Source organism: Rosa chinensis, chromosome 7 (assembly GCF_002994745.2).
Source record: "Rosa chinensis cultivar Old Blush chromosome 7, RchiOBHm-V2, whole genome shotgun sequence".
Classification (NCBI taxonomy): domain Eukaryota; kingdom Viridiplantae; phylum Streptophyta; class Magnoliopsida; order Rosales; family Rosaceae; genus Rosa; species Rosa chinensis.
This window is the reverse complement of record NC_037094.1, coordinates 8,019,292-8,043,931: the sequence shown is the minus strand read 5'-3', so window position 1 is coordinate 8,043,931 and position 24,640 is coordinate 8,019,292. Positions and strand designations below refer to the sequence as shown.

Here is a 24,640-nt window from a genome sequence, read left to right as displayed (position 1 = left end):
GAAAAAACCTTATGGTCAAAGAATATTGTATAAATGGGTAGCTAATTAGGTGTAATAAGATCGAGTATATTGGATGCCTTGATAAAGAGGAAATGACCAATTTTTGTTCAAATGCGTATACATGCATACTTGTTTTTATGTAGTCTTAGCACATTACATTGCATCTAAAGTTTTTATAGTAAACTCCTATGGATCGAGTCTCTTCAATCGAAGTAAAACATGCATGCATGTTAACTTAGTTAACACAAGAGTCTCCGTCGAATGACCAAAGTAAAATTATGCAAAAAGCTTAGTAATCGAAGGTTATTTCTGAGGATAAGAAGGGAAAGTACTTTATCGACCCTAAACATCCATATACTAGTGACTAGTCCACTTGTTCTAGCTTACAGTTACAAATCAAATTCACGGGTTAATTTCCTCAAACTCTCTCCCCCTTCATCTCTCTTTCAGTAAGGCAGGTGATCAGCTGTACCACTACCACCTGAGGCGGAGCTAGAGGCGGTGGCATTGTTGCGCTCAGCGTGACAAAGCTGCCGAAGTTTGGTAGGAACATACCAAACAGATAGCTGAGGATGTGCACTGAAAATGGCATCAATGTCCCAGCCTTGGCCTGCAGCTATTTCCACAACAGGCCTGTAACACGCCTGCCTCCACGCCCCAATGTTCTCGCCTCGCAGTTTGCACTCTCTCCTCAGCGCATTCGAACCCTCCTCGTCCAGGCAATGCAGCGCATAGCAGTGAACATAGTGTCGCATTTTGGGCTTATTGATGTAGTTTGCTCCCTCCTTTTTCGCATACCTAAACACCTGGTTTGTCACCTGTAGATCGAAATTGATAGCACACTTGAATGAACTCATCTGTATATATCATATTTTCTTTCCGAATAATGTTCAAATCGCATTGAATAAAAACCAGACTAGAATGTGATCTTTTATGGATGGTGTCAGAAGCAAATAGCCAAATATCAAGCTTTTGGTACGAACTGAAATGGGTCTGCTGCAGCTGCTATTGAGTGAAATAACTCACCGGTAATTTTGTCAAAATCACAATTATGACCACCATGACCAAGTACCCTTTTGAGTGAATAGTTTATAATGATTAACTACTGTTTTACCACAGTAGAGAAGCACAAGGAGAATGCATGGGTGGTTTTAACTGTAGAAGTACTGTTTTGCTACAGTACAGAAGCACAAGCAGAATGCATGGGTGGTGTTAACTGTAGAAGTACTACGTACCTTGGTGGGACATTTTTCACCGCGCTGCTTGGCAATGTTCTGGACCTGGGTCAAAAACTCATGGCACTGCTCATACAGATGAAAGAGGTAATCCAGTCCGTTCTTTTTGCCACGTGCCACCTCCCCAGCCTCAGTTACGATGAACGGGTGCTCCCTCTGTCTCTCTCTCCCACCACCCCTCATTGCTAATGCCCTATTCGGGTGCTCCCCTCCTCCACCATTAATGCCGTCCTCATTCTCTTCCTCCTCCTCATCATCATCAACCCCCTCGTTACTACTCCTATGCCCTCCTACTCCTCTCCTAATCCTCCGAAGCTTCTTCCGCTTCTCCGCCGCCGTAACCACTTCCCACGCGGCTCCACCGCCGCTCCCCACCATCTCCTTCTCTTGTTGCACCGGCTCCTCCGACAGCCCTGTCCAACCATCCCATGCACCAAATATCACAATTATGGACATATATGTCAATACTTCCATTGTTTCAAAGTAAATAAATGTGAATAAATGATGTGTTCACATTTACGATGTATTATTCAACTGATCAAATGTCTTTCACTTTGAAAAAAATAATCATTTCCCGATATTTCAGTTAATTACTTTTGAATAATCAAGATTTAAATCCATCTCTCATCAAAAAGTTGAGTGCACAAAGAGAATTCTCGACCTATTTACGTGTCCAAAACCTAACAATATTTATTGTTACAGATCTCTGACATGCTATCCGATTATAAAGACGGTTAATGTTTTCTCAAAAAAAAAAAAAAAAACATTATTAGATACGGTTAATAAGGTAAAATCTTGTGTGCAACTCCTAGGTCTAGCCGTCCATGGAGGTAAAACTATCAGATTTGTGCACGTATGGCTAGGAAATTAACCTTCTTGAGAGAGAGCATCCATAGCGTTGGTGTCGCCGGAGAGAGAGTGGCGCCTCCGCGAGTCCTCTTCCTCAAGGCGTCTCCTCTCGGCTCTGATGGCGGCCTTAATGCCGTACCTCTCACCGACGAGTAGCTCCACCCGGAAAAACTGAGATACGCTGTTCATCATGTCGTCAAGCTCCTCATCTTTCATGTCCAAAAGCGTGCTCACAGTGAACCCTAGGTCCGCTATCCTCGCCGCTGTGTAGTACCTCACTCCGTACGCCCGGAACATGTCCTCCAGCCCCACAACCTCCCTCGGCCCCCGCACCGAGTAACCCGCGGCTGCGGCAGCGGCCGCAGCCGCAGCTTGTTGTGGCGCTACTGCCGCCGCCTCGAGCTGAACCCGGCTCGGCGGAACCGCCATGCCTCGTAGGTCCCATTTGAACATACTTGCAGAGAAGGCGTCTGGATCCATCAAGCTAAGCTCGCCCTAACTTCCTTTTATTTTGTTTTTCTCTCTGTGTTTAGTCCTAGCCCTATATTGCGGTGCTGGCGAGCAGTTGTAGCTGTTCCGGTGCTATAAAGGCAACTATTTCACCTTTACCAAATTGCCCCCGTGTTGACTGTTCCCGAGGAGGGAACTATAACCAAACTGGGGATGGATCCAAACCAAACCAAGTTATTACATACACAATCAGAATGTGAACCAACTCGTCTCGGGACCCCATGTAGCTTTTTAACTAGTTATGTTAATTTTCATTTTTTTACTGCGAGTTTCCGTTTGGTTTTCTGATTTCTAGCTCCATGTCAAAGCGTGAACTTCTGAAATTGCCAACTTTCTTGCTAGATTTTCCACGCACTTCTAAATCTCCTTTGGGTTGCATGCACTTAATTATAACAAAATGATCAAACAGCAAATTTGATTGGTCTAAATCACCCAAACAGTTTTTACTGTAGTAACAATTTAGTAAAACACAATTGACAGTTGATTGGGCTACGGGATTGGAACACAGAGTCAACATGATGGGCAAACCAAGACTCCCAGAAGACTTCCCCTTTGGACCTCCCCAAAAGGTTGCAACATTTGCAAGTATTGGCATAATGGAATTTCAGGACTAAGATTGGTGTTTGGTGTAATAGATGGTAACTTTTCCCCTTCCATCATTATACATCACAATGACCTTATTGCTTTTCGAGGACAGAAGGACACTGAAAACAGAGAGAGCCCATATCTTAGTAGATATTCTGAATCTGAATCTGAGTCCCGCTTCAATTTACTCGAAGAAGACAAACATGCAAGGGCAGTTTCGTAATAAGCGTAAATTGTTACTGTTCCTTGGCAACATAAACATGGCAGATGGGCAGGGGCTGGGTACTGAAGTCAGTCGTCTCAATCTGAAAGGCTGTTTCTCTTTCTGTACTTTCAAAGACGAAAACTGAGATATTGCCGGTGCCACGATCGCCTGCAGCGGCGGCCTACATGTGCCCGTCCGGGGACATAACAGGTGTCCCCTGACGTGGAGGGCGGAGGAGATGAGATGGGATCGGGTGGTGGGCCTGAAAAAGTGCCGGGCGATCCATGAATGATGAGGTGATGTGATGGAGGATCTGCAGAGAGATTTGGAATTTGGCGCGCTATGGTTTGAGAGACTTCGACTTTATCTTCTTTTGAGATGGAGGGAAATTAATGTTTGGTCAACAGAACGTAGTTTCTGAGAGGTAGGGGCCAATGGAAGGTCGACACGTCGTGTACCTGGTTCTGGGTTAGGGGATGACTCAACGGGGCTCAGGGCAGGAGCACTGGCTTTTACATTGAATCGTTTAACAGTGGTAGCTTGTCCTATCTCCTTGTCCTCTCTCTCTCTCTCTCTCTCTCTCTCACACACACTTGTAAGTATATATATATTAGTCTAGTCTGGGCCTCTGGGGTCACTGATGAATATCGTACTGAGTTGTTGCTTTGGTAGAGATTTTAGTAATGTCCCAATGTTTGTCTGTGTCTGTAGTCATGATGGTTGTCTATGGCGACAAGTAACACCAATCTAACATCGGCGTCGAGTACTTCATGTACGATGAGTCCTCAGAGTTGGATGTTGAATTGAATCGATCTCATCAGTGGTATATATTTCTCCTCTATGGTGAAGAGGTCCAACGATGTAATTTGGTCAGCTTTGATTATTTATCCGGGTCTATTTTTGATGTACAGTTATGGAATAATGTTTATTTTGCTCAATCTAGAAAGATAAAATGATCACACATAGATAATTTTTTTTTTAGGGAAAATGAATCATGTTCCAATAAATAAACGACGTCATTGAGTCAAGTTAGAGGGTTTTAAGAAATCACTCATAGTACAAAATCAAGCACAATACAGACTGCATAACACAGCCAAAACCTAAATGAACTGCAAGAAAAGTAAACCTTCCTAACCCCATACCATTCAAGAAAAGGTATAGAATTAGGAAGCAAATTACAAAAACGAAAGAAAACAAAGAAAAAATTGCAAACCTACACAATCCGAAACAAAGCAACTATAAAGAAGCATTAACGCCTAAAGACCCAATGGTGTACGTCTCCGCAAACATCATAGCCAATGCTTTATCAGGGACAGTGTAGGCTTGCACCCTTAGCCCTCTCGAGGTAGGGCATTGTTCTCCTCCAAATCCGGCCCCCCAGCTGAGGTGGGTGAAGACACAAGCTTGGGCTTGTTCCGACGACCTCGAGGTCTACCCTTCGTCTTCGAGAGCTTCCCATCGGTGACCGAAACCTCAACTAAATCATCAGAAAGCTTCAACGCTTCCCATCCTCAAGCCATTCCTCCTCACGAATCCTTCTCACACCCAAAACTTTAGATGGGTGTCCAAAGAAACCAGGAGCAAAAGCCCTACCTCCTTCATGCCCAATAGAACCTGAACTCAGCCCATCAGCTCTCACAGCAGTCAAACCTGGTCCGGTCAACCCTAACTTTAAATCAGGGTTTCCCGCCGAAAAACACGGGACCAACTGTACACTGGTCTTCGACGCCGCCGCCGTCTGCCCTACATCAGTCACCTGCACCTGCACCGCACCAGAATCCAGAGCTGGTGCCATATCCTCCAACCCAGACTCCAGCGCCTCCACCACGACAATCGGAGACGGCGAAACATCTACCGAAACACTTGGCGCTAGAACCACCTCCTTCTGCAGAGCGGACGAAATGACCACCTCCTCCACCGCCGCATCCTGCAGCAGCTTCCGGTCACACTCTCCTCCACCATGGGTAAAGAAACCACAAGCCTTGCAAATCCCTCGGCATTTTTCATACCTGAATTCAAGGAGCACCGAAACCTCTTGCAAGAAACTGATCGTACGCCGAGCCCAGACCCGACGACTCACATCATGGATAAACCGGATCCGTTGGGTAGCCTCATTTCGTTGCAGCGCCACATGATCAGCCTTGACAAAGGTTCCCAGCATGTTGCCAAGATGGGAAAGAACTCGATCGTTGCACATGGCAACCTTCAGACTTGTCACCGCCACCTACACTTCCAGATAGTGCAGAGGAACCTCTGCCAGAGCCCCAACACCATCATAGTCAGCCAACAACAACATTGAGTTACTGTTATACCAGGGGCCACCATGAAGAACTCGGTGCTTCACCTCCTTCTCCTTAAATTGGAACATGAAGATCCCTCCCTCCTCTTTGTTGATCAGAGCCCTCTCTTTCAGCCTCCATATTCCGGACATCGCCGTTGAGAATGATGTTATAACCACTTATTTCTTAGTTAGCAAACGCCCACACAAGTAAAAAAAGGGGTCATGGATCACCTCCTCGCCCCCAACCAGGCTCACTACGGCCTCCTCCGATAAGGCTGAAGATGCCGCCGCACCATCTGTCGCCATCGCTACATCAAACTCGATCAGTTTTTCGGCTAGGGAAAAACCCTAGAAGAGCAAAAGTCGACTTTCAAACAATTTTTAAAGTAATGCTTTGAATATGATCTCACATAGATAATTAAATGTGGAGGTTATTGCAAATATAGCTTAAAAATTTCCTTACATACTCTTTATGTGAGATGAACATGAGTCATGACCCTTCTATAGAGGTATTTCTTTTTTGTGCATTTTATGAGGTTATTTCGCTAATTTGACCGGTCAAATTTTAGATTTGCATTAATAATTATTTGTATAAAAAAATTAGTAGATTTGATAGTGAATGCTTCATTGTTGATCATATTTAGTCTATCTGTTTAACGATTCAAAATAAACAAAAGTGTTAACAAAAGGGTAAAACATATTAAGTACAGACTAGGTTACATACCTAGTTAACTAACCACACCTAGTTGAATGACTAGCTCCTATACAAAGTTAACGGTCTTAGATTAATAATTAGGGAGAATATCACAAATGGTCACTGAACTTTAACTTGTTCGACACTTTAGTCACTGACTTTTCAAATATATCATTTTAGTCACTCAAGTTTAACTCTAACATTCACTTTAGTCACTACCGTTAAAAAAAATTTACACACCATTAATGTTGAGGTTATTTTGGTCAAATCACCATTAACTATTCATTTACTTATTCCTTTCTTTTTTGAGTTTTTTCTTTTTAATTTTTTCTTTGAACAAATGTTCAGATTTATTAGTTTCAGATATCAAGAATGTCGAGTTTGAAGCTCTGGGACGATTGTGGTCTTATAATACCATTTCTCACATTCTAATCCATTATTGGATATATGGGTTTCCTAATGTTCAGATATCTTCCTCTGATCTTCTTCTCCATTAATAGACCAGCAGAATGGGATACAAGCTTTTGAAAGATGCATTATTCATCAAGATCTTTTATTTTTCTACAGTTTGACTGCTGCCCAGAAAGCAAAAGAAGAACAGTAAAGAAAAAAAAAGGGTTCTTTCCAGAAAACATAGAGGTTTTCAAGTCATGGGTAAAAGAGAAGCAGACTGAGACATTATCAAGAAAAATAAAAGCAACCAATTGAATTCAATAACACTTGGTCATATATATTCAATTGAACTGCACGACCCATCAACTCAATACCAATCAAAGACGTGAACAATACAAACACAACCCAATCTTAATAACATGAAAATCATGTTTTTCTCCTTGTCCATATATATTTCTGAACTTTGCATCCCGAATTGAAAGGCAAACCTCAAAATCAGTACTTTCTTCTTCAGCCTCGGCAAACACTATCAACTTCCTATCAAATTTTTTACCGAAGCAGCTTCGAACCGCCACCGGCCTCCCCCAACCAAAGTCATTCACTCATTCCGTCCCAGTCGCACTCGTGGCAGAGAACCAAGTTGTCGATGGAGCACCAGAAGGCGACGGCGTTGAAGGCCCCGTTGTAGCAGATCTGGGACCGCACGTGCTTCCGGGACAGCAAGTTGTTATGATATCCAACTCATTTTAGCTTTCCCTATTCACTTTATGAATAATAGTTGACGTAGTTGTTAGTGTCCTCGTGACAGGCACGTGAGTGAGCTACCAAGTAATCTGTTGATGGCCACGTGGCCTTATCTCTTAGCTGGTTCTGGGTATATTTACCCTTGTAATCCAATTTCTCATTATCGATCAATATATCCCAGTATTTTCTTGCTTTACTTTTTCATTCTTCTTTGCGATCTGCTCTGTTAGGATTTAGCTCCTAACAACTCTGGTATCAGAGCCCCTTCGATGGGGAAGCTTAAGGGGGCTGGGAAACCTACTTCCCCTACTCATCCACACGTTTCCAGCGAGCTTTCTCATATTGAATTTGAGCTTCAGATTCATAGAGATGAAACTAATGCTCGTTTGGACGAGATGCAGGCACGTTTACATGAGTCTCTAGCGAGCTCCTTTGCCGGTTTCAAATCGGTGCTGATGGACGAGATCAAGCAACTCACTGAGCTCCGGCAAGCCACACCTCCACCTCCTCTACCCGGAGACACCGCAATTCCTCAACCTGATATATATGTACGGTTTGGATCTATCCTATCCTATCTCCGGTGGTACCACAGCTTGGGGTAATCGCATCCGATTCATCATCTTCTTCAACCGTAGCTCGATCTGAGGGTAACTCTGCCTTAGTCCCTACTTCTACTACTTCAAATCTTGCTAATAATGATGTTTTGCTGGGATTTACTAGTATTGTAGCCTCTCATACTGTGAATGCTGCGACTGAGTTGAAGACTATTGGGATTGACTTGGTTAACAAAGATAGGGGAGTGATAGATAAAATCAGTGGGGGTTACACGGGCCAATTTGGGCATCCTGTAAGTAGAGCACAGTTCCAGCATATTATGCCTTCCATGATGAGTTCACAACCCTTTCATGCTTGCACTCAACCAATCTCACAACCTACCCAAACTTCAGCCTCTAACCCACCCAATATGGATGCCGATCCTTTTGTGATGACATATTCTGGTCCATACTCTCACACCATGATCAACTTCCCACCACATACTGCAATGTCCGCCTATGCGCACTCAAACCCTCCATAGTTCAGTGGCCAATTTCCAACTTTTGCCACCACCATTACTACTCACATTGTACCACCCCCACAATTCCAGCAGACTGTAACCTCACAGTACCAACCTTCCAAAATGCATTATCAGATGCAACATCCAAGTCATCAAAGCACCAAAGTCTATGGCCAACCTTATATGCATACCCCATCCTATTTGGACCCGAATCTCCCAACCATGAAGCAGATGAGGCTGGAATTTAGCATATTCAGTGGGGGAGATCCAGTCGAATGGCTCAACAAGGCTGAGCAATACTTTGAGTTCTATCAAATCCCTGAGGAGAGGAAACTCTCCATTGCCACGATGCACCTCTCTGATAAGGCTTCAGATAGATGGTACATGTTTCGTCATGAGTTCCCTTATAGTTGGCAGGGATTAGCTGATTTACTTATGAGAGAATTTAGTGGTTATAATAAAACTGAGTATCAGGCTGCCCTAGCTCAGATGAACCAGACATGGAGTGTGGAGCAGTACAAGGAGCAGTTTACTAAGCTCTCTAGAAGAGCTCCAGGATTCCCACCTGAGGTACTTTTATCTTGCATCATCGGAGGTCTAAAGGAGGACATCATAGTATATGTGCAAGCTCAAAAACCCCAAACTCTATATAAAGCTTGTAAGTTGGCTAGAGTGTATGAAACACGATATGAAGGTCACAAAAGCTATGTTAGAAGTTTTATTAATAAGTCTTCTTCATCTGGGTCCTCTAACATGGTTCAAGGCAGGCAACAACCATTTAACACAGGGACTAAAGTGCAGGCACCACCATTCTCGACTAGAACTCACAGTGCCATCCCTCCAACCAGTAATTTTCCTAGCGGCAACAGAAGACTCTCTCATACTGAATGTCAAGAGCGAAGAGCCAAGAATCAATGTTTTTTCTGTGATGAACCTTTCAAGCCAGGCCACAACTGCAGAAAGGGGCAGCTCATGGTCATGGAGGTCACTCAAGATGATAATGATGATACAAATGGGGTACAACCTGAGGTCCCTCCCATAGTGGACATTGAGGAGCCCCTCATCAGATTACAAGTGATGGGAGATGGGCATAACTCCCATGCTACTATGCAACTCAAGGGGATGTTTAACAACAAATGTGTACATGTGCTTATTGACTCATGGGCCACACATAACTTCATACATCCTCAACTGCTCAAGGGTACCAAAACTCAAGTGCACAAGCTACCTCCATTGAATGTGGTTTTGGCCAGTGGTGCTAAGATGAAAACTCAAGGTGAGGTACAGGTAAATTTGCAGTTACAAGATTTTCAATTTTTTGCTCACTACTATGTGTTAACTGTGACTGGTTGTGAGATTGTGTTGGGGGCCAGCTGGTTACGGTCTCTTGGTGACATTTTATGGAACTTTGAAACAATGAGGATGAAATTCACAGTACAAGGTTCCGAGTTCCAGCTGCAAGGTGAAACTGAGGCTAAAGCTATGGTCATTAGTTGCAAAGCTATGACTCGGCTACTTAGAGAGGAAAGAGAAGCTATGCTAGTACAGATGCAGCCAACTTTCCCAAGTCAAACAGTAACCCCACAGAACCCAAAACTGCAAGCTGTGATTAACAAGTTTTCTGATTTGTTCACTACTCCCACTACTTTGCCTCCTCCTAGAGCACAAGATCATAAAATTGAGCTACTTCCAAACACACCACCTGTAAGTGTCAGGCCATAAAGATACCCTCATTTTCAAAAGGCCGAGATTGAAAAAATTGTGCAGGAGCTGTTGGACAATGGTGTTATTAAGCCAAGTGTGAGTCCATTCTCTTATCCAGTTCTCTTGGTCAAAAAGAAGGATGGCACTTGGAGAATGTGCATTGATTATAGGTCTCTAAATGGTGTAACAGTCAAGGACAAATACCCAATACCTGTGGTGGATGAATTGCTAGATGAAGTTCATGGTTCCAAGGTGTTTACCAAGCTGGACTTGAGATCAGGGTACCATTAGATTAGGATGAATGCTGCAGATGTTACTAAAACGGCTTTCAGAACTCACAATGGCCACTATGAGTTCTTGGTTATGCCATTTGGCTTAACCAATGCACCTTCAACCTTTCAATATGTAATGAATGATGTTTTGAGGGATTACCTTAGGAAATTTACCATGGTTTTCTTCGATGATATCCTAATTTATAGCTCATCCATGGAGAAGCACTTGGAACATTTGGAAAGGGTGTTTATCAGATTGCAAGAACATTCCCTTAAGATCAAAGAAAGCAAGTGCAGTTTTGGAGTATCACAAGTGGAGTACCTAGGCCATATCATCAGTGCAAGTGGAGTGGCAGTTGATCCTGCCAAGATTGAATGTATCCAGAACTGGAGTAAACCCAAAACAATCAAAGGGCTAAGAGGGTTTTTGGGACTAGCTGGCTATTATAGGAAGTATGTCAGAAAATTTGGTATTATTGCCAAACCTCTCACTAATATGCTCAAAAAGGGAGGCTTTCAGTGGACTGAGGAAGCTGAAAGAGCTTTTGAGAAACTGAAGTATGCCCTCATGAATACTCCTGTCTTGGCTCTACCAAATTTTACTAAGGAATTTGTAGTGGAATGTGATGCTTCTGGGATTGGAATTGGTGCAGTTTTATCCCAAGAAGGGCATCTGATTGCCTTCTTGAGCAAAGCCTTAGCTCCTAGGCATATAGCACTTTCAGTCTATGACAAGGAAATGATTGTTGTGGTGTATGCAGTCCAACATTGGAGACCTTATTTGTTAGGAAAACATTTCAGAATCTATACAGATCACAGGACCATCCAATACTTTTTGGACCAGAAGATCACCACTCCAACCAAAAAAAAATGGTTGCTGAAGCTCATTGGTTATGATTACTCAATCCACTACAAACCTAGGAAGAATAATGCAGCTTCTGATGCTTTATCAAGGAAAGAAGAATTAAATCATGACACTGAAACCATTAAAAAGTATGGAGCTCTTTCAGCCATAACGGGAACATCTTCCCCTGTTCACACTTACATTTCCGAGATACAATAGTCTTGTTCCTTTGATCCTGAAGCTAGTGCCATCTTGCAACAAATCTCTCAAGGTAACACACCACCTCAGCATTATACCATCTCAAATGCACAATTGTTATACAAAGGCAGAATTTATGTTCCAGTATCTAATAATTGGAGACACAAGATCCTAAGTGAGTTTCATGGAGGCCTCAATGGGGGACATGCTGGTATTGCAAGAACTCACAAGAGAGTTTACCGGTCTTTTGCCTGGCCTGGGATGCACAAGGATATCAAGACTTTTGTAGCTATTTGCCACACCTGTTAACAAAATCATTATGAAACCATCAATCCCCCAGGACTTTTGCACCCTAATATTATACCAGATAAAGCTTGGACCAACATTTCCATGGACTTTATTGAAGGACTGCCAAACTCATCCAGTAAGACAGTTATTCTAGTGGTGGTTGACCGGTTGACAAAATATGGCCACTTCATTCTAGTTGCCCACCCATACACAGCCTCTATGATAGTTCATCACTTTGTGCATGGGATTTTCAAGTTGCATGGGATGCCTGAGTGTATTATTTCTGACACCCTTTTCAAGCTGTTTTGAAAAGGAACTTGCAGATTGCCCAATGTAGAATGAAGAACTTTTATGACAAACACCACACTAAAAGATCTTTTGCAGAAGTGGACTGGGTTTACTTAAAATTGCAACCTTACAGGCAACAGTCTGTAGAAAAAAGGGTGTCTCATAAACTTTCTCCAAGGTATTATGGCCCTTTTCAAATTGAGCAAAAAATAGGACCAGTGGCCTACAAGCTCAAATTGCCTAACTCAGCTTGAGTCCACCCTATCTTTCATGTGTCCTTACTCAAGCAAAAGATTGGAGATGCTGTTGTTGTCTCTGCACACTTGCCCCCTACTGTTGATCCTCATAATCCCAGATGGTACCCAGCAAAGATTCTTGACGGGAAACTTTGTAAGAAGAACAACGCACCTGTGACTAAGTGGTTGATTCAGTGGCTAGGTACTGCAATGGAAGAAGCCACTTGGTAGGAGGCAGATGAATTAATGGAAAGGTTCCCAGATTTTAAAGCTTGAGGACAAGCTGCGTTTTAAAAGGGGGATGGAGCTGTTATGATATCCAGCTCATTTTAGCTCTCCCTGTTCACTTTAGGAATAATAGTTGACGTAGTTGTTAGTGTCCTCGTGCCAGGCACGTGAGTGAGCTACCAAGTAATCTGTTGATGGCCACGTGGCCTTATCTCTTAGCTGGTTCTGGGTATATTTACCCTTGTAATCCAATTTCTCATTATCGATCAATATATCCCAGTATTTGCTTGCTTTACTTTTTTATTCTTCTTTGCGATCTGCTCTATTATGATTTAGTTCCTAACACAAGTTGGCGCCTTACAGTGCAGCACCGCCGACTGCTCGCTGCATAAATCGTACTCTCTCCGCCGGTGGCCGGTTTTGAACTCACCATCTCTCTCGCTGGTTTTCTTCTTCCCATAAAAAGCTCAAAGACGACGAAGGCCAAAAGCTCAATCATACAAATCATATTTTAGAAATTTTTATTTTTTATTTTTTATTTTTATAAATAAAAGATAGTGATTAGAAGAATGTGCCCTTGAATTAATGACCTGTAATGGTAAATTTAACGGCAGTGACTAAAGTGATAGACGATGTGTAAGTTGAGTGACTAAAATGATATTTTCAAAAATTAAGTGACCAAAGTGTCGAACATGTCATGGTTCAGTAACCATTTGTGATATTCTCGCTAATAATTATATAGCACAAAATTGAATATATATTGACATGACATGTTAAACATAAACGACCTAAATCTAGTACGATAAAAATTGTGTATTGGATCGACAGTGTCAACTTTGGATGTTTCAACTTCAAGACAAGATTCGACAACTCCTTTACTTGATGGCAATACTAAATCTTTCAATTTTAGATTTTTTTAACCTGTAAACATATTGCACAACATACCTAAATTGAGACACAACATCAATGCAGACATTTTTGAGTCATTTAAAAGTTAAGACAATTAAAAATCTAAAACACTCGTAAAAAATGGGCCGGGTGATGGATACTCCGACCCACTTAAAAGAAACCTCTGGGTATATGGCCCCGGAGGTGATGTCGATAGATTGATGGCGAGGATGATACATAGCGGAGTACATGGGGCGAAGAAGCTTCTGAACCGCTCCGCCGACTCACGCGCCGTCATCAATTCGGCGACGCCGCAGCTGAAGAAGCTACCCTTTTCCACCTCCAACGGCGGCCCAGCAGCCACAGATAGAGGTCAGCCAACCCATCAACCCCACTTTGCTCTTATTAGCTCATACACTCTTTTCATGAACTGGGCATCACTTTGTTTTACTTCTAGTTCTTTCCTGAATGTTTACAAATTCTCAGTTGTTTCAGAACATCAAACACTCCACCATGTTCTTAAATCCTGCAAACTCTCTTTGGATTCCGCAACTGCAGTTCAAACCCACGCTAGAATCATTACACGTGGATATGGCACATACCCTTCTCTCCTTGCTTCCCTTCTAGCTGTTTATAAGCGTTGTGGTTGTGTCACTCTTGCTACTCAACTTGTCGATCACATTTTCAATTGTGCTAATGGTATCAACTCTTTGAATCTCGTTATCGAAAGCCTCATGAGGAATGGGGAATGTGACATTGCCAAGAGGGTGTTCCGAAAAGTCCCTTGCCCGGATTTAGTAACTTGGAACACTGTCATTGCAGGTTGTGTTCGAAATGAGCGTTTTCAGGAGGCATTGGGATTGTTCCGGAAGCTGTTGAGCTCGGATTTGGAGCCGGATGGGTTCACGTTTTCGTCTGTGATTACTGCCTGCGCCCGGCTTGGAGCGCTGCATAATGCGCAGAGGGTGCATTGTCTGATGATGAACAAGAGAATTGATCTGAATTTCATTCTGAGTGCAGCTCTTATAGACATGTACTCAAAGTGTGGTAGAGTGCAGACTGCTAGAGAGATTTTTGGTGCTGTCCAGCATAATCATGTCTCGGTTTGGAATGCGATGATTAATGGATTGGCAATTCACGGGCTTGCTTTGGATGCAATCGAGATATTCTCAGAGATGGAGATGGATAATGTGTTACCTGATTCAATAACTTTTGTTGCCCTTCTGAAAGCTTGTGGTCATTGTAACTTGGTGGAAGAGGGTCGCAAGTACTTTGATTTGATGACAAGTCGGTACTCAATTCAGCCAGAAATTGAGCATTACGGAGCCATGGTTGATCTCTTGGGTAGGGCTGGGCTTCTAGAAGAGGCTTATGCAACTATAAAGGCCATGGAAGTGGAGCCGGATGTTGTTATATGGAGGGCACTTCTCAGTGCCTGTAGGACTCATAAAAATCCAGAACTTGGAGAGGTTGCCATTGCCAATATATCCCATCCCAAGAGTGGAGATTATGTGTTGCTTTCAAATACTTATTGCTCTATAAAGAGGTGGGATAGTGCAGAGACAGTGCGAGAAATGATGAAGAAACAGAGAGTTCATAAAAATCAAGGGAAGAGTTGGCTTGAGTTGGAAGGTATGATCCACCAATTCAGGGCTGCTGATCAGACACACCCCGAAATGAAATCAATATACAGAGTGTTGGAGGCATTGATCCAGCGGACCAAGTCAGAGGGCTTTATGCCTGTGACAGAGTTGGTTTTGATGGATGTATCCGAAGAGGAAAAAGAGGGAAATTTGAATTGTCACAGTGAAAAGCTGGCATTGGCCTATGGAATCCTAAAAACAAGTCCTGGAACAGAAATCAGGATCTCAAAAAACCTTCGGATCTGTCATGATTGTCATTGCTGGATAAAAATGGTTTCAAGACTACTCAATAGAGTGATCATTGTGAGGGATAGGATTCGTTTTCACTACTTTGAAGGTGGTATGTGTTCTTGTGGAGAGTATTGGTAGCCAATAGCTGTGATATCTGGTATGTGATTCTGGTTCTAATTGAGGTGGAATACAGAAGCAAACGTAGAAAGACTTGTCATTGAAGTGATTTCTGTACGAGCTTTTTGTAAAAATATAGAAGCACTTGAAGGATAACCAAGAAATCTATGTGATATCGATTCATGTTCTTCGATTCCTATACCTTGTCATACCCCATCAGAGTAATGCTGAGAACGAGCCTTCAGGGTCCAGATTTAAACCTTGGTTAACTGCTAGCAAACTGACTAGAGGTGAACTACTTTGAAACTTCAAGTTACTGTTTAGCACCATCATGCAATGATAGACCTCTGACACCAAATCTGGGTTTTTAGAGGCTCACGAGAAGTATCAGTGCTGTTATAATCAGTCAAAAGTATAGTTTGTTAATGCTAGTATTGAAACAACATTGTTTGACCTTTTGCTTGCATTTACATGTTTCTTTCCATATCTGAATCTTAAATTAAACATATATATGGTCCAGTAACCAATGTAAGCAAAGTTCATGCATTCATAATATGACTATATGAGTAAGGGGTCTTATCCATTATTTTGAATACTTATATGTTTATTTCCACATCTGAAGCTTAAATCATACATATATATGGTCCAGTAAACAATGTAGGAAAAGTTCATGCATTCATTAAGGGGTCTTATCCATTATTTTGAATACTTAATCATGTCAATCCTTGCAATACAAAGATTTATGGAGACAGATGAGATTTTGTCATGACTTGTTTACTTTTTCCTCTTGGCATGGAAATCAGTGTGCGCATCCTAAATAGGAACCAATGTCAGTTTTCCTCCATATTTTTCAGGAAGTTGGCTTTCATCAATCTCTTCAAGCAGAGTTGATTTTAGCATTTTGTTCTCAACAAATACTATCTGCAGAACAATAAGCAAGATGAAGAATGTATAAGCCTGAAGTTTTATAACAGGGTGAAGTGTCAATGCTGTACACTGATGATGCTTACGATTGCAAGGAAAAACAGCATAAAAAAGTTAACAACATCTTCGCATGTACAAATCCTGAAACTTACCTTCTCCTTAGTTTTGTTGTCAATGAAAGGGCAAATGATTTTCCAAACTGTCGTAAACAAAAAAGGCACATGGACAACGAACATCTTCCCTAATCTTTCTGGATAGTAGTCCTGCAGTTATCCGTAAAACTGTTATGCATTTTGGAGATATATATTTTTAAAATTTCTGATAAGAGCGACTTCCTTTCTTTTTTGTGCTTCTCAATTTTGCTTTTTTTTTTTTTTTTTTTTTTTTTGCTGTATGATTTAAGAAAGTTAAACTTCTCAGTTTAGTATTTGGTTGATAGCCAGATTTTTTATATATCTGAGTAATCTGATTGTTTTACTGTGTTGTACAGAAAAATGAAATGGAATATAGTGGAGCAGAGACCTGCAAAATGGATACAGCTCCTAAGTATGCTCGGATATCACTGTTTGAATATCCCCAACCCTCAAGATCACCGATGAAGATAAACTTCTCCTGTCCTGGTGGCATCCTGAACATCAAGTTCAAATCATCAAAAAATATACATTGTGTATGAATCTACAGACTACGGCTATGGTACTGTATCCTCATGATCTAACACTAAATTTCTGTGTTACATATTAATGCTTGTGTGCCCTGTTGTATGAGCAAAAGGAAAATAAATCCCTCTGGGTTTCATTTGATCGACAATATAAAAAACTTACCTTGCACATATCTTGTCGAAAGCGTAGACTACATAACCTGTACATACAAAAATACACTAGTCTGAGTGGAAATGTCAATCCTAGCTCAAGTTTAGAAGTTACAAGCATCCATTGTTTTTGCAGTGAGAGATTTGAAAAGTTATAGCAAGGCTTCTTTTCGTTTGTCATGATAAAATAATAAATATTTGTAAGAATGATAAGCCAAGCCAGAAATTCTAGTCAATTTCTTTTGAGCCATAGGATATATGTGTTTCGTGTGAAAGATTTGGCCAGATGTAAAAACATACGCTTGAACTCCTTGAGGCCCCCTTTGACTTGAAAATGTCTAGCACCTAGCAGAACTGCTATTGGACATCCTCTCTTGTCTGATCCCTGTAGAAACATCTTGTTCTGTGCAATTTGATTTGGTACTTCTGAAGCAGAAATTGAACCATTAGGAGCAAAAGCTTGTCTCCATTTCAAGTACTTCAGGAACATGGCTGATGCCTGCTCTACATCTAAATCACGAGCACGTAGGAACCTTCTTAACATCAGATCATCCACTACCTGCACACAAATTACATTACACATTCACAATTAAACGAAGTGCTAATCAAGTTTTTGGTTCAGGTTTAGCTTTTCTTTATAAAGTATAGAATCAGATGAAAAAGATACAGGCTGAAACGAGCACAAGCAGGTAGCGTTCATCATTGATTGTAGATCAATAAAGTTGACCTGAAAATGATCCTTATATACTGTGATCTAGTTTCATTTATCTTCACTAGATTTATCTGTATTAACTATGAGTTTGCATCAAGTTGTATACAGCTAGCACCTTGGATAAAGGATCTTTTGCTTCAACAAATGCTCTCATAAGATGAATTCTTCTCATCTCCTCCATTTCTTGAGTGCTGCTTTTCATCTCGTCGTTTGTATTTACCCTTGGTACCACTTGTTCTGCTTCATCTTTCATGGTTTTCTTGGACTCCAACTCAGGTATTATATCAGAATCCATGGTTTTTTTTTTCCTCTCTCTCACAAAAACAAAAACTGAGACCTTGACAGTGCTATATAGCTAGTTGCCGTTGAGGATGATTAGCTAGAAATGCAATTAATGAAGTATGTAATGACCTCAAAATTTAATAAAAAATAAAATAAAATAAAAGAGGCTTTGAATTGTAACCAAGAAAACTTCATGTTAGGTGGTTTTGAACAATTTCAGCTCCTTAGAACTTTATTTTGTAAATGTAATTAATGCTGAAGACAGCCATTTGGGTCCAATTTTAAAGCCCCCACTTAACTGCTAAAAACCTGACAAGTCATAAGAAATATGGATCATGATGCCTTTGCTGGGTTTTTCTACCAGTGTTTTTGCTTGACTTTTAGTTTTAGCCGTCTATTATAAACCTAAAGGTGTATGAGCAAAGAAACAGCAAATTCAGTACGCTTTAAGTTGGAGCATATCAGAAAATTCCTAAGAGTGTATATTTTCTGAAATCTGAAGTTGTTGCAGCTGTAATATAAGAATCATGAATGCATGGTATACCTCTCTCACACAGAATTAATTTGGGTTGGTAGAAATTGGGTCATGCAATGTATATGCTTGCTTTAAGAACCGATCAAAATTCAAAAGTAGGGTATGTAATGTCTGCTTGTATCAGACAATTCAGAAACTACCGCATCTGACACTCAACATGCATATCATTTCAGTACACAACAGATTGGTGAGATTCATGACCTGGGAAGGACCTCACTTTAAAAGTAGGAGAAACCAAAGCTTTTATTGGTTGGACCAATACACACACATGTGCACATTTATGATTTATCATATCACACTAGAGGAAAATTGTTATATTACTAGTTTGATTCACAATATTACAATTTCTCAGAACCCCATTGAACCCAAAGATCATAGAGGATTAAGTCAAAATAGAGTAATTATGTATAATTAAGAAGATTATGATATGTGATTATGTTTTTTTACCTTGGAGGAGGGATCCTGGGCTTCAACAAATGCTCTCATGAGACGAGTTTTGGTCAGCTCGACCAATTCATTGCTGTTTTTCAGGTAATCATCTGTCTCTACTACTACATGTCTTGAAGTTTCTTCTTCCTTTGACTCCAGTTTCTTACAATCCATCATAATTGTCTCTCTCTCTCGCTCTTGCTCTCGCTCACTCCCAGAGACAATGGCAGAATGTATAAGATCTCTGATAAACAGAGATGAAGCTTGCTAGAAGAGAGCTCAGGAATGCTGATGGATTGGCACTTGAAATCCAGAAGTGCAGATTAAATAGGACTTGTCCAAAAAGGCTAGAGTCTTTTGAGGCGACCTTTCTCTACTCAATTAAATTCTTCTCTTGTCACTTTGCTCCCCATCAATTTCACTTCAAGAGGAGTTGATGAGCTTCATTTAATGGCATCCCAAGCTCGCTGTACACATGCACATAATTTGGGCCTATTATTTGTCACCATATTATTATTTTTGTGATCAACTTTATTGAACCACAAAATCTATTTGTTATTACCTTAGAACTGTTCCGACTCCAACCAAAAGTCGGTGAAGGGTGTCAAATTTTCAATTAATTTCTCTGTAACGTTCCAATTTTTTGGCAGGTCACGAAAGGGACGGTTTCATAACTTCTCTGGACTAGTCAAGTAGCATCGTTTTCTTAATGTAAATAGACTGCCATTCTCTTGGGTCCTTTCTTCTCAAGATTGTTATTATGCTTTATACGAGTGATACCATATATTATAGTACTCTTCAGGCTTTTTCTTCCATTGCTGCCTTTCTAAGTAGTATCGAACTATCTATGGAATTTTGTGGAAGACTACATAGGTTGCTATTGTGGTAAGTGCGTGAATGGAAATACAAAGAGGTTCTGGCAAGAAAGAAAGAATTGTCCACTGCAGAGTCACGAGTTTGGTGGCTCATGGGCTTTAAGATGTATGATATTGATACCTTCACATGGTTAATACCCAACTGTCTCACCCATAATGATGCCTACAAAGTCTACAACATTTAAGGGGATTTGGGTCCGGGTATGGACCCTGCTGACGGACTCCGACTTTACTAGGATTTCGGTTGTGGGATCCAGGTGTTTATGGGATCATAAGCGTGTTAAGCCTTCTGTTTATTCCTTTTATGTACTTCGCCTATTTACTATGCAATTGTTTTGTTCCGATAGTAGGATAGGCTTGTTTAGAATAATTGAGCATCGAAAGTTAAATGAAAGGACTTATTTCTATATAATACTGTAGTATGTAATGGTCATTTGGCTTGAGGCTAAGACTAGTTCCTTTTAGTTTTAATAATGCACAAAAAAGTATTCTGGGTGTGTTACAATATGAGTAAGTTTATTCTATTTAGTTATTTATTTGATAAAAAAAAAAGTCTCATCCATAATAGCTATAACCATTTATTTTTTCCTCTAGAATGCGCCTCACGCCATAAGAAAAAGGAGAATACAAAGTGAGTGACCTCTCCCGATCGGACACTTTAGGTCTGGAAGAGGATATCGTGGCCGTAGATGAGGAGGCACATGAGTATTTATAGTGTTTTTGGAGCACCAAAATTTTCAAAAGTAACTCATTTCTTAAGAAAGAAGTGTTATTTTTACAATCGATTTACCAAATTATGATGGACAAAAATTAAAAGAGGTGACTGAATCTATTTCTTAAAAAAAAAAAATGAAGATTCTGAAAGAAATTAAGGAAAGAGGTGGCAAATTAAATGTATTTGCCAAATTGTTGTTGTCTTACCTTATCTAGCAAGACCACTTTTTATTTCCTAACATCCGAGACTTGTAACTACCTCTAACCTACATTTAAACCTAACGCCATGTGGTCTTATAAAATTCGATTTTTCTCTTTAATTTTCTTGTTGAACCGATAAATCTATATTGCAATCACCGAATTTAACCGCTTATCATCGACCAATTATTGCAAGAAAATCATTAATATAAATTCTTTAGTGAGAATTAATCATTTCTGGTTGAGAAACGTCAGCAAAGCAGAGAAATGTCATTCAATGTGTTTGCCAAATAAATTTAGCAAGATTTAGTTAATAACTCCCGGAGTCTTTTGTCGCTTTTCACTTTTTCTGTTACAAATTTCATGACAATTTTACCATTTGAATTCAAAGTTTTCATTTGAGCAATTTGTCCTGTAAATCATTATCTACCTATCTTTTCATTGACTAGTTTAATTCCACTCTTGGGGTAAAATTTCATTTACTCACCCCAACTTGAATTACTTGGCATCTATTGCCCCAACAAAATTATTTGAATTATTTAGTTTTCCTAATAAGAAAGATTAACAAATTGTGAAAACAAAACAGCAGGGAAAGGTGGTCTTGGAGTTGAAGACTGAGATGGACTTGGAATCAACCCACCGTCGAGTCTGAATTGATCCTCTGTTTATTTTAAGCCAACTTCATTTCTTAGTCAATTTCATCTCAGCTGCTCAAATTTGATAGCAATCGCTCACCCAATTCTGCTCTGGACATCCCAACTGTCACCTTCATCAGATTGCAAAGAACCCATCTTTCTCATTTGACTCGAATCTCCAGCGCCATTTCTATCTTGGGTTACTGGTTTTGAAGCTGAAGAAAGACGAGGATCGGGGAAAGATGAGATTTTGGAAGTGGGTTTTTGCTGGGCTTGTTTGTGCTGCCTTGGTTGTGGAGATTGGTCATGGGGAGCAAGCTCGAACTGAGAGGATTTCAGGTAGGAAAAACTATAAAAGACTTCATTTTTAGATGATTGCCTTTCTGGGTTTTTATTATTTTGATGTATTTATGAGAAATTTGTGTTGCCATATTGGGTTTGGTTGCTTGAAGATTGGGTTTTGTTTGGTTGGGTGCTTTGGGGATCTTCATAGGTTGATGACATTTGGGATCTGCTATCTAAATTAGTTCAATTGGATATATGTTTGTTGGATGTTGATTTAGCTCTTGGTGTTGCCTATTGTTCTTGGTTTTGATTCTGACAATAAACATGTTAGTCTGGGAAATAACCGGGGTATTTAATTCAGAGTGATGCTTGGTGTTTTCAAATAGTTCAAAGCTTTAATTTTGATGTTAGAATAGTCCAATGGTTGAGGACCCATCTAGTAATGCTGGTTTACTTAAATGGAATTGGAGCTCCAGAAAGCTAGCAAATGCATAATGTCATTGTTTAGCGCTCTTAGATTTGATGTGACACAGAACGTAGTTAAAGATATAAATTAGTTATCTAGGCGTTAGATTTTGATCCTCTTCTAGTCTAATGGTTAAGGACCTAACTGTGTTAGCTGGAGTTCGAGCACCCAGAAAGCTAGCAAACACACAAGTACCATTGTTACTAGCTCCTTCTCTATGCTTTTGCAAAGGACTTGTCCTTTTGAAGTCTGTAGATTGTGTATAGATTCAGAATCCACCGAAAATTCAATTGTCTGTGAGCTCAAGTATGCTTTGTTTATACTCAATGTAGGTAGTGCTGGTGATGTCTTGGATGATGATCCAGTGGGAAGGTTGAAAGTTTTTGTTTATGAGCTTCCAAGCAAATACAATAAGAAGATTCTGCAGAAGGACCCGAGATGCCTTAACCATATGTTTGCTGCTGAGATCTACATGCATCGTTTTCTCCTATCTAGCCCTGTCCGAACCCTTAATCCTGAGGAGGCTGATTGGTTTTATACTCCTGTATACACCACTTGTGATCTGACCCCAAACGGCCTTCCTTTGCCTTTCAAGTCACCACGGATGATGAGAAGTGCAATACAACTTATTTCTTCAAATTGGCCTTATTGGAACCGCACCGAAGGGGCTGATCACTTTTTTGTGGTGCCTCATGACTTTGCAGCATGCTTTCATTATCAGGTATGGAGCTTGGTTTTCTTTTTTATTTCATCTCTCATACTTTCTGATACTGACAGACTGCATATTTGAACCATTTGGCCTAGTCTTGTTAGTTGTTCCTCGTAATATCCTATAGAGCTTCATGCTTTTCTGATGTACCAGAACCCCAGTGTGCAACATTATGGTGTTGTTTTCAGGCATGACAGTTATCTCAGATTTTCCTGATATGATGATTGCCTATATTATTTCAGGAAGAGAAGGCAATTGAAAGAGGAATTCTTCCCTTGCTCCAACGTGCAACCTTGGTTCAGACTTTTGGGCAACGGAATCATGTTTGCTTGAAAGAGGGCTCAATCACTGTTCCTCCATATGCCCCTCCGCAGAAAATGCAGACCCACCTAATTCCTGAGAAAACTCCTAGATCCATCTTTGTTTACTTCCGAGGACTATTTTATGATGTAGGAAATGATCCAGAAGGTGGCTATTATGCAAGGTAATTCTCACAAACCTTATATGTTGATATTAAATCCCATAGCATTTGAGGCTCAAAATGCACCTTTTCTTTCAAGTTGCGACCAAAAATGGATGGAGTAAATGTTTTGATTAGATAAGTCATTTTTGAGTTAAAAACATTTAAGAAGATACAAACTCTATTTAAAAGGAGAAGTCAATGAATGCACAAATCAAATTTTATAGTAAAAGTATGACTTCTTTCTTCTATTGTTATGTGCTGTAGAAAATGTGAGTTTTAGCTTCGTCCGTTTGGTTCATTTCTTTTATTAATCCAAGACTGGAGATATCTTAGTCTTACTTTCTTCTAATACTTTACAGAGGTGCAAGAGCAGCAGTGTGGGAGAACTTCAAAGACAATCCGCTTTTTGACATTTCCACAGAGCATCCCACCACATACTATGAGGACATGCAACGTGCAGTCTTTTGTTTATGCCCACTTGGCTGGGCTCCTTGGAGCCCGAGATTGGTTGAAGCAGTGATTTTCGGTTGCATTCCTGTTATCATAGCAGATGACATTGTTCTACCCTTTGCTGATGCAATTCCATGGGAAGAAATTGGTGTGTTTATAGATGAGAAGGATGTTCCCGACTTGGACACCATACTCACTTCAATCCCACCAGAGCTGATACTGAGGAAGCAGAGATTACTTGCCAACCCTTCAATGAAGCAAGCTATGTTGTTCCCACAACCCGCCGAACCGGGTGATGCTTTTCATCAAGTTCTTAATGGACTAGCACGAAAATTGCCTCACGACCCTAGTGTTTACTTGAAGCCAGGTCAGAAGATCCTAAATTGGACCGCAGGTCCAGTTGGTGACCTCAAGCCTTGGTAACAGCTTTGGGGGTCTCTGCAATCCAACCCCTATATTTTACAGTTGTAGTTTTGTTGTTGTAGTCATCAGGTTGAGATGCTGTAAATTTAGATGTGGTCAAAAATGTATCAGGTTACACATTCTTTTGTAATTCGACAGTTCGACTCGCCTTGGTATAATTTCATCTGAAAAAGCAGTGATGGTGAATGTTCCATCGTCTACTTTGAAGTGACTCAGAAGTCCCGAATCAGACCCCGTTAGTGTTT

The 24,640-nt window shown here is 40.6% G+C and overlaps 4 protein-coding genes across 6 annotated transcripts; 2 read left to right on the top strand and 2 right to left on the bottom strand.

Annotated features, from left to right (window-relative positions):
* Positions 1–446: 446 nt before the first annotated feature.
* LOC112180651 (floricaula/leafy homolog) lies at positions 447–2,564 on the bottom strand. The gene is made up of 3 exons (XM_024319214.2): positions 2,108–2,564; positions 1,236–1,648; positions 447–818 (listed from the first exon to the last, which is right to left on the bottom strand). The coding sequence occupies exons 1-3, from the start codon at positions 2,562–2,564 to the stop codon at positions 447–449; spliced, it is 1,242 nt and encodes a 413-aa protein (XP_024174982.1).
* Positions 2,565–13,692: 11,128 nt separating this feature from the next.
* Positions 13,693–19,992, top strand: LOC112178946 (pentatricopeptide repeat-containing protein At5g50990). Of its 2 annotated transcripts, XM_040510943.1 has the most exons (6): positions 13,693–13,868; positions 13,983–15,777; positions 16,902–17,104; positions 17,842–17,908; positions 18,040–19,279; positions 19,396–19,992. In XM_040510943.1, exons 1-2 carry the CDS (start codon positions 13,718–13,720, stop codon positions 15,506–15,508), a joined length of 1,677 nt encoding a protein of 558 aa, XP_040366877.1. In that variant the 5' UTR covers positions 13,693–13,717; the 3' UTR covers positions 15,509–15,777; positions 16,902–17,104; positions 17,842–17,908; positions 18,040–19,279; positions 19,396–19,992. The 2 variants fall into 2 exon arrangements, with proteins under 2 accessions (XP_040366877.1, XP_024172995.2); XM_024317227.2 differs by lacking the exons at positions 16,902–17,104; positions 17,842–17,908; positions 18,040–19,279; positions 19,396–19,992 and having other exon boundaries at positions 13,694–13,868; positions 13,992–15,777.
* Positions 16,051–19,505, bottom strand: LOC112178945 (phosphatidylinositol transfer protein 3). 2 transcript variants are annotated; one of them, XM_024317229.2, is made up of 6 exons: positions 19,196–19,505; positions 17,520–17,778; positions 17,233–17,269; positions 16,934–17,039; positions 16,564–16,674; positions 16,051–16,408 (listed from the first exon to the last, which is right to left on the bottom strand). In XM_024317229.2, the coding sequence occupies exons 1-6, from the start codon at positions 19,352–19,354 to the stop codon at positions 16,301–16,303; spliced, it is 780 nt and encodes a 259-aa protein (XP_024172997.1). In that variant the 5' UTR covers positions 19,355–19,505; the 3' UTR covers positions 16,051–16,300. The 2 variants fall into 2 exon arrangements, with proteins under 2 accessions (XP_024172997.1, XP_024172996.1); XM_024317228.2 differs by lacking the exon at positions 19,196–19,505 and adding an exon at positions 18,047–18,229.
* Positions 19,993–21,519: 1,527 nt separating the features above from the next.
* LOC112178650 (probable beta-1,4-xylosyltransferase IRX10L) lies at positions 21,520–24,581 on the top strand. The gene is made up of 4 exons (XM_024316819.2): positions 21,520–21,938; positions 22,683–23,071; positions 23,302–23,543; positions 23,882–24,581. Exons 1-4 carry the CDS (start codon positions 21,842–21,844, stop codon positions 24,393–24,395), a joined length of 1,242 nt encoding a protein of 413 aa, XP_024172587.1. The 5' UTR covers positions 21,520–21,841; the 3' UTR covers positions 24,396–24,581.
* The last annotated feature ends 59 nt before the right edge of the window (positions 24,582–24,640 follow it).

What these genes read in the sequence shown, in the direction of transcription:
- LOC112180651 (XM_024319214.2), bottom strand. Translation starts at nt 2,564, where the DNA reads ATGGATCCAGACGCCTTCTCTGCAAGTATGTTCAAATGGGACCTACGA. An exon ending in GGATGCTCTCTCTCAAGAAG is followed by an intron (nt 1,649 to 2,107) that starts GTTAATTTCCTA and finishes ATGGTTGGACAG; the next exon opens with GGCTGTCGGAGGAGCCGGTG. An exon ending in GTGAAAAATGTCCCACCAAG is followed by an intron (nt 819 to 1,235) that starts GTACGTAGTACT and finishes TTCGATCTACAG; the next exon opens with GTGACAAACCAGGTGTTTAG.
- LOC112178946 (XM_040510943.1), top strand. Translation starts at nt 13,718, where the DNA reads ATGGCGAGGATGATACATAGCGGAGTACATGGGGCGAAGAAGCTTCTG. An exon ending in CCCAGCAGCCACAGATAGAG is followed by an intron (nt 13,869 to 13,982) that starts GTCAGCCAACCC and finishes ACAAATTCTCAG; the next exon opens with TTGTTTCAGAACATCAAACA.
- LOC112178650 (XM_024316819.2), top strand. Translation starts at nt 21,842, where the DNA reads ATGAGATTTTGGAAGTGGGTTTTTGCTGGGCTTGTTTGTGCTGCCTTG. An exon ending in CAGCATGCTTTCATTATCAG is followed by an intron (nt 23,072 to 23,301) that starts GTATGGAGCTTG and finishes ATATTATTTCAG; the next exon opens with GAAGAGAAGGCAATTGAAAG. An exon ending in GAAGGTGGCTATTATGCAAG is followed by an intron (nt 23,544 to 23,881) that starts GTAATTCTCACA and finishes AATACTTTACAG; the next exon opens with AGGTGCAAGAGCAGCAGTGT.
- LOC112178945 (XM_024317228.2), bottom strand. Translation starts at nt 18,226, where the DNA reads ATGGATTCTGATATAATACCTGAGTTGGAGTCCAAGAAAACCATGAAA. An exon ending in GAGCTGTATCCATTTTGCAG is followed by an intron (nt 16,675 to 16,933) that starts GTCTCTGCTCCA and finishes GGATAACTGCAG; the next exon opens with GACTACTATCCAGAAAGATT. An exon ending in ACAACAAAACTAAGGAGAAG is followed by an intron (nt 16,409 to 16,563) that starts GTAAGTTTCAGG and finishes ATTGTTCTGCAG; the next exon opens with ATAGTATTTGTTGAGAACAA.